Source organism: Bombus terrestris, chromosome 6 (assembly GCF_910591885.1).
Source record: "Bombus terrestris chromosome 6, iyBomTerr1.2, whole genome shotgun sequence".
NCBI lineage: Eukaryota > Metazoa > Arthropoda > Insecta > Hymenoptera > Apidae > Bombus > Bombus terrestris.
This window is the reverse complement of record NC_063274.1, coordinates 11141942-11150808: the sequence shown is the minus strand read 5'-3', so window position 1 is coordinate 11150808 and position 8867 is coordinate 11141942. Positions and strand designations below refer to the sequence as shown.

At 34.0% G+C, this 8867-nt stretch overlaps 1 protein-coding gene across 1 annotated transcript in view; it reads right to left on the bottom strand.

Moving 5' to 3' along the window:
* Positions 1 to 2204: 2204 nt before the first annotated feature.
* LOC100649959 (ubiquitin-like protein 3) overlaps positions 2205 to 8867 on the bottom strand; it is a 113265-nt gene continuing 106602 nt past the window's right edge. The window contains exon 4 of the mRNA XM_003395996.4: positions 2205 to 8269. Within this exon, the coding sequence (XP_003396044.1) occupies positions 8205 to 8269 (65 nt within the window). The 3' untranslated portion in view covers positions 2205 to 8204. The remainder of the gene's footprint in view (positions 8270 to 8867) is intronic.

Here is an 8867-nt window from a genome sequence, read left to right as displayed (position 1 = left end):
TACTAGGCAGGGCAGACTACATATATTGATATGTTGGCAAGTTTACAACTGGCATCATTTATGCAAGTAACATCTGATCAGTTAGAATTTTTTACTTTAAATAATAATAGAAAAGTGTGTAATAATATATAAAAAAAAGTCAATAATTTTATGTCCCCTAAAGTAAAATACAACCTCTGGTACAGCCAATTATTTTATTTTGTTCTTCATCAGCATTTGATATAAATTTTTCGTAATATATCTAAATATGTGACAACATGATTTCAATGTCACTATTATGTCAAAAATATCATACTTTACCAAATATGAGTACATTTTTGAAAATTCGCCGTATATTTTCTTTTTTCTCTAAAAAAAAAAAATATAGTAAGTAATTAATTTCTCTTTCTTAAGCAAGTTGCAATTACTTTAATTATTGCGCAATTTTGTTATTCTCATACTTGCCTATCTCGGATAGAAAAGTAAATTTTCCATAAAAGAGTTTCCGCAAAAAGAACTTTTCCGTAAAATTAATTTATAATTATAATAGTAATGTAATATAATTATAATATAATAGTAATTTATAACTAAACAGGTTCTTGCCTATATTAGTGTGAAACCAAACAGGGCAGATCCCTAATTTTTTGGTTCTTGTATATGCTAGCGTCGATCAGCTTCAGCATTTGACCGCATGGTGTACCACCTGTGCTATGAAATTAGTACACATTATTAGTATTATTAACCGACAGCCAGTAGCTACAGCCGCAGTAATTACGTTTTGTATATTATCGACTGATCTCATTGGATGGAATATTATTAATTATGGAATTATTAATAACTTTCCCTATTATTTACTAGGAAAGAATATACATATTAGTAGTATATGCAAATAATAAAAAACATGATTAATTTTATGTATAACTGTATTTTATTATACATAACCTTTAACCTTAACTTTCCATCGTTTTGAAGTATCAACTTTATCATTTGATAGTAGGGAAGTAATAAAACTTCGGAGGATAATAAAATGATCTGAATATATAATAAAAAAATGTTATCCCATTCTATATAGAACTGCATCACTTGTAATTAGAAACTAGAGAAATGATAACGCTCTTTTTGTCCCATTATATTTTCCAGCTTTATTATCTTATACTATGAACTAAATAAATTGCAGTTAAAATCCTCATTATGCTACAGACAAAAATATGATCTAATATTTACAAATGAGGTGTGTAACGCAAGCTTAACAATAAGTTTTCAAAAATTTGATATTATATCGACAAGTTCATTACAAGACGGCACAGTATGTGGATATACCTTATCATCCACTCTTATTAAAAATTATCAACAATTACAAGACGGTTCTTCACAGTGCACACCAAGTCTATATCGTAGAAATTACTTTACTGTATAGAAATATCCAGCCACGCTGCAATATATTATGCTGTGCCCTATTGTAAGAAATTGGTTGTTCTCCTTTGCGCAACAGATAACAAAATTATATGTATCTGTTCACGAAATCCGTTGAAAAAAGTCTAAGATCCATTGTCATTCAATTTAATTGTTCGTCACACTATTTACATGTAATTAGTTACCTAAAAGTAGCGGTAAAATAGGTAACATCTATTCTATGGTAGAATTAATTATATGAATAGTTTCAAAAATTTGTTTTTCTTCAAATTAACATTATAAATCAGAAAGCAGAATGGAACTTGAAATGCTAGTTAATTTAATAGCAACGCGTTAGAATACGAAATGAATGTCATGTACACAGTTATATGAGATATCCTTGTGGTGAATGAATATGGTTGTTATCACTATATGATTTCTCGTTTAGAAACGTTTACCATTGTCACTTTTATGGCATGATATACTCCTTATTCTATGTTACATGTATGATAAGATACTTGACTGCGTTTAAAATGATACAATTACATAGAGACACTTGGCAAAAAATGAAACTTCGTACAGCAAGTACATAAACAGAATAGGGATGTATGAGACATTAAATGAGTGTGCCATTTTACTATTGTTCGTTCTTAACGTTCTTTTTTTCCCCTTTTTCTATTACATTATCGTAAAATTAACACGCAGATATTGTAAATTAATCGTCAGTACAAGTTTAGTGTTTCTTTCCCTTTCCTCTTTATTTTAATTAGATTTACCACTTCCTTCTTCGAAATTATTTTACATATTCGAATCAATAGGAATTTATGGAAGAATTCATTAACATCGGTTTTATTAACGTAAGGTCTACAAAAATTATTGCGTGTTACATTTTGTTTACACCTTTAACGTTAGTTAATGTTGGATCCTTTGTTTACAATTTACACGCATCAATAAGTTATGGCAATTCGTAGGATAGCTTTCAAATAATATATTTAACATTCGCCATATTCTATGTAGGACGGCCAGTTGAAAACCTTTTATACATCTCCTTCTTGTCAAAGGATTTAAAAGACATTTTTAGCTCGAAACTGTTTTCCCTCCGAGAGCAAATTAAACATTCTCACGTGTGAAGTAGATTTCTTCTTAACTTTCAATCGTTTTTGAAATTTCACGCAGTTCCTAGATACACAGAGAAAAAAAGAAAAAAGAAGAAAAGAAAAGAAAAGAAAAGAAAGAAACGAGATGTTTTTCAGAAAAAACAAACGAAACGAAAGAATCGATGATCAATTTCAGCGAATATATGGAACGAAACAGAAAATATCTATTTAATGAAATCGCGTGGATGCATTCCTTTCTTTTTCCTTCGAAATCGATTTTCACGAATTCGCGCATTCGCGTGTGATCATGTCTGTGTGTATGTGTGTGTTGTGCGTGTCGTGTGTGTCGCGTGAATACAAACGATTTGCCTAGAAAAATACTGTTTTCAAACTGTGAAACGTCAAAGCAACGAAGAATTAGGATTATTTGTCACTTGAAGAGAGTTTAGAGGTTGTCAGAGAATAATTTTATACAACAATACGTCGTTTGGTTCTAAAGTAGAATTTCAGTGTCGCGCACGAAATTTATTATTCTTTTTTTTTAATGTTTCACGGATCTCAAGTAAAATCATTACATCCCGATTTCCGTATAAAATTATATAGTTTGCTTTGTACATTTCGTTATTCTCTTCTTCTTCTTCTTCTTCTTTTTTTTCGCTTTTTTATCTTTGTCATTAAATCGTGAATCTCGACGTCGTTAAAGATCGTGTGTACACGGCGTGCGAGGAAGAACTCACGCACGTGTGTTTCACCTGCGTTTAAATTATTATTTTCAGCCATTAATTACAACCGTTCCATCGATTACGATCACATCGTAAAGTGCTACGATTACTTTTCAACATCGAATAACACGGAATCTCTAATACGATTTCTCTTCTTTAACACGGCTTAAGTGGGACAATTCATTAAAACAGGGGGTATAAGAGGGGGGTGGGGTGGGGTGGGGCAGGGGGCTCTCGTTTTTTTAAACACGAAGGTGGGACTCGATTTCTTTTTTCTTAATTTTTTGGAATGTTTGCTTACGAACGAAGCTTAATATTCGTTACGATCATTGTTCCGCCCCCTTTTTGTTACTTCGTCTCAGGTAAAACTCCCGTTTGTTTGCCGCGCATATGACGATCGCTATGTTATTTTGATTTTGTCGTTTAATCGATGCATTTTACAACGATCTATTTTAAGTTTGCCGGAACAGCGATAAAATTATAACGTTCTTTACAATATCTGGAATATTACGGCGTTTAATATATTATCATCGTTTCGTTGATCCGCCAATATGCTCCCGCGGTCGATAAAATTTGTCTGACTAGCGATAACAATGCTCTATCTGAGAGACGAGAAATCCCAATGCATGCAACGTCTGATCGAAATTCGTGGTAAACTGAATTGACTACGGTTTTCGATTCGCAAATGAAAAATCTTCCTGGCGGTCTCGCAACGGTTTATTACATTCCGTTCTTCTCCGTCAAACTGGCTTTCTTCTTCCGCTTCTTCTTCTTCTTCTTTTTCTTCGCGGCACGCTCGCGCGTATGCTTGAACACGACGAGAGAAACCAACACATCAGAAATTATCGAACATCTCGAGTAAAATCACGTTCAGTCTCGCTGTGTTCACGCATCGCTCGATTCTATACGACTATAACAACAATTTTCGAGCCCGGTCTCTAGCATCGTTTTTCACGTTACACGCGATGAAAACCTGTAATCAGCTCATTTTACGCGAGAGAACGACGGATCGAGGATCGCGAACGATCCCCGAGTTTCATACGATTCGCGTCGTAAATAATGAATATTCCCGTTGGTGCCAACTGGTTAATAGTTTTCCTCGGTTATGATGCACGTGATGCTCGTTAATGAAGAATCAAAAATGTGTTTTCTTTCCTTTTTTTTCTTTGTTTCTACGTCGGTTGTACAATGGTATTATGCGCTCGCATTTCGATCGGAAAAGACGCGTTTATGTGTAGAAATAAATCTATGATTTGATTCTTAACCGCTAGAAATTTTGATATGATGTAAGTGTGTGTAAGTTATATTCCTCGTAGACTGTTTATTATTATTATTATTATTAATTATTCATTATTATTATTATTATTAATATTATTATTAATATTATTATTAATATTATAATTATTACTTTTTTTTTGTATTTAAGAATACCATTTTATTTTCATTTATCATCTTTCTCGTTTAAACAGCAAATAGAGTCAGGCGTATAGTTTTATATATAATACACTATTACAGTTTCTTTGTTTTTTTTCGTTTTTGTTTTTTCAATTAATTCCCCTCCTCGTGATCTCTCGGAAGTTCCATGGCGTTCACAATTTCATTTCCATTTTCCTTTTTTTTTTTCTCGACTCGATGCGGCTCCCGTGGTGGGTGTGATACGTGTATTTCCTTTTCTCTCTCTCTCTCTCTCTCTCTCTCTCTTTCTCTTTCATTCGCCTTGCGTTCGGTGTGAGATCATCTTCGTAAAGTACGACGAACGTAAAACAAGAACAACGGACATCGATATTTAGACACAGAGAGAAAGAGACGGAGTGATTTTTGGTGGTTTTCGCAACGATGATGATTAACTATCTTGTAAACACGTTTTTGTTCTTTTTTTTTTTAGAGGGGGAGATGGTAAAAGCTGGGATTTCGTTCGTCGTCGAATGTTCTTCCTAATCGGAACACCTTTCTTTTTTTTTTTTTTATACAAAGAATATATCGCGCGCTCGATTTTCATATCGTGTCACAACGCTCAAAATAGCTCTTACGATAGACGAGGTAAAATTTCGAACGATTCACCTAGCAGAAGGAAAGTTGTCCTACTCTTATTAACTTCGACGACAGAGCTCCATTCTGTTTGTTTCTTTGTTATCATTTTTTCATCATGTGTTTCGAACAAACATGCTTCGTTTCTTCTTCAGCGAGACTTTAAAGTAATATTGTAACGTCAAAGGAACTATACAACAAGCTTATTACAGAGCAACTTCTTTCTTTCTTTCCTTTTTTGTTTTCCTGTGTTCTATACACGTGTCGTTTTACCTCGTGATGTCGAAATAAATGGAAATCGGTTTCGCCTTTGCGAGAATTTCACCAGTACAATTATTATTCGTGTTCTGTGATCGATCTCGTTGATTAAAGTCGAAAGGATCGGGTACCATCGGCATCGTGTCTTACTTCTGTATAGTCGATATTCATGAGTGTGTACGTGTACGTGTGATGTGTTTATTCGCAATTTTTCAAACTTACTCGCTAAATAATTTGTTAATTTTATAAACATCATTCATACGGATAATCTATGCCTTAACAGTACTTAAACCGAAAAAAGGAAAAGAAAAGACGAGAAAAGGAATCGGAAAGGAAATATGAACAAAAACGAAAAAGGCGACACATTGATTGATGATAAGTCGATCGCGAAATCAGACATTAAAATGCTAAATCATAGTGCTAGCCATCCCCATAAACCTATAATCGTATCTGCATGCACTCAACGTACCGATTATTTAAATAGGCGTATTATTTTCTTATACAAGGAAAAATGCGCGTGTTTCGATCGATTAAGAACCATGTACCTACATACTTGAGAAATCTGTAAGAATAAGCCGAATAAGAAAGGAACTATGTGCGATAACGATATTTTTATATCATCTTTTTTAATCTCCTTCCGAGATAGCTATATATCCGATTTTTAATTTTTCAATGTCACCAGTCAACAACGCGATAAAAATCTTTCTTTAAATTTCATAAGACGCGATAAGCAAATCGTAAAGAACATTTCGAACTAACAACAATTTCGTTCGTAATTTTTCATCCTTAGAATTATTATATTTTTCAGAAAAGATGGCTATAATGAATTAAGAAACACATGCGCCAAGTTGAATTTCTATGGTACACAGGTTTATGAGTCAAGCAGATACCGATGATCTCGAATGTGTAAAGAAACGCATTGTCCGTCGACGTTCCATACGATAATAAATTAAATAAACATCCGGCATCGTTTCGCCTCACGATGAATTTCACTACATAAGAACATTATATATACACGTATTATGCATTGGTAAGAGTCATAGTACATTATACAGTAGTATAGTTGAGTACAGAGTAGGCTACAACTTATCGTAAAATGGTTTGGTTGGACCTAACTATAATCAATACTCGCGATATTGGGTATACTCTCACCTATAACATGAATTGATCGTTTGGGTCTATGAATGACGTTTCTAGGCCCGATCGATATAAAAACAAAAGTAAAAAGAAAAAAGGAAAAAAGAGGAAATGGACGGGTGGAAACAGAATAAAGTGACGAGGGAGAGGGTTGAGATGAATCGAAACGGGCTGAGGGTTGAGGATAAAGGGAGGAACAGGGGTTTTACGAGGACGAAGGAAACAATGGAGGGAACAGGAATGGAGAAGAAGGAGCTAACAGGAAATATATTTGAGTGTTTATTTAATCATAACTACCATTAGAGATCCAATGTTCATTTTCCTCTGTAATCTTATTCCAGAATACTAAACTCTCGAAGTGGCGTCATAATATTACTTTAAATTCATGATAATAAAGTCTATCCTGTGTATGAGAGTTTAACTGCTTGTCAACATGTCTCATACCATTATATATTTATATATATAATTTCATATATATATATATATAATATATAATTTTAATAATAGTATGTATAATATATAATTGTATTCACTACCTGCATATCACAACATAAATTTCTCTCTCTCTCTCTCTCTCTCGTTCTTTTCCAGTCACTCTCACTTTCCGTCGATCTTTCAAACGCAACACACTCATTCGTACGCAACACACATACACACACACACATACACAAACGGATCCCGTCTACAATAATAATTACTATTTAACGCTGCAGTATAATCGGATAGTGGTTGAGTTTCTAAGCATCGTGTAGCGCCGTTCAAAAACGCGTACCATCGTCCTCCATTCATTTCGAAAAGCTCTACCGTGTCCTAATCTCTTTCCTAACGAAAAATTTATTTTAATGGAATCATGTTTTTGCCCCATTTTACACGTGTAATTAATAGGCTTCGAGAGCCGAATCAATCGTCGATGCCCCACAAGTAGCGTAACTTCCTCTTGATTTTCTCGATCATGGAGGGTTGAACGGCTTCTCAACGTCACGCGTTCCAATGTCCATAGTCGAACTGGGTCATCGATATCCCTAAAAACGTGTTTGCCGATCTTCTGTCGCGAGATGGATTATAAATAGATTTTCAGTGTAAACACACCGGTCAAGAGTACATGGTTACTAGCGAACAAAATAGGATGTAGCTTTTATGTAGGTCATATTGTTTGGCATTGGTCACGTTTAAATTTCCTCCAATTAGAGCGTCGTTATGAACATATGGATCTTGCCTTCCAAGACATTTTCACTATAATTTTTGTTTCCTTCTTTTTTCCTTTTTGTGTTTTTTTTTTCTATGTTAACGACGACAAAAGAATTTGTTCATCTGGGACGATGAACGATGTTTTCTCTTTCATCGTTCTAGCGTGCGGGCAAACCAATGTAAATTCTTTCTTTTCTCTCTCTTTTTCTTTCGTTTGTAATTTAGATGAATTAGCAACAGGGGTGCGACAACTTCGTTTTGCTACACTGCTCACGATGCTCAGCCACTAACAGTGATACATCAGCATCGAAACCTTAGAAACCATGGCTCAGCTAGAAGAACGTGGGAGCTGGCTCTCACACGGAACGACCTCAAAATATATCCAGGGCAGCCAACGTTTTCTTTAAAGTATGCAACAGGAAGCTGAGCAGCAACTACTCCCGCCACCTTTACTTTTTTGCCTCTGATCTGTAACAGAGAAGCGACGCTTTTGTTATTCGAACTCTCCCAATATCCATATGCGAAAGCTACGTCTTGATTCTTTTCAAATCGATAAGTTATTTCGGTCAGTCGTGCATTAATCAAATAGAGCGTTTCGGAATGGATGATACCATTTGAAGAAGAAGATTTCTCTTCAAGTCATATCATATAGTTTGGAGTTCTCTATATAATTAGAATATTATATATATAGAAGAATAGTAACATTCTAATTATACAGCGAACTCCGAACTATATGATATGACTTGAACAAGATTTCTCGTATATATATAATCTTCTAAATCATTCAGTAAGATTGGTTAAATCTAACTGTTACTTCGTCTTAGCTCTACTGTGCGCCATTTATTCAACGAAATTGATTACGTTTAATCGCTATCTAATATTTACTCTGCTGTATCAAAAACAAATTACTCATATCAAAAACATTTCATAAAACAAAATATATTAACCTTTTTATTATAACGACAGATAAGCAGAGAGAAAGAGTATAAAAAATTCCTTCTGATAAGATGATAAATTACACGGTTATTCCAAGACTCGTAAAGAAAAATATAAAATGAAAAGAATA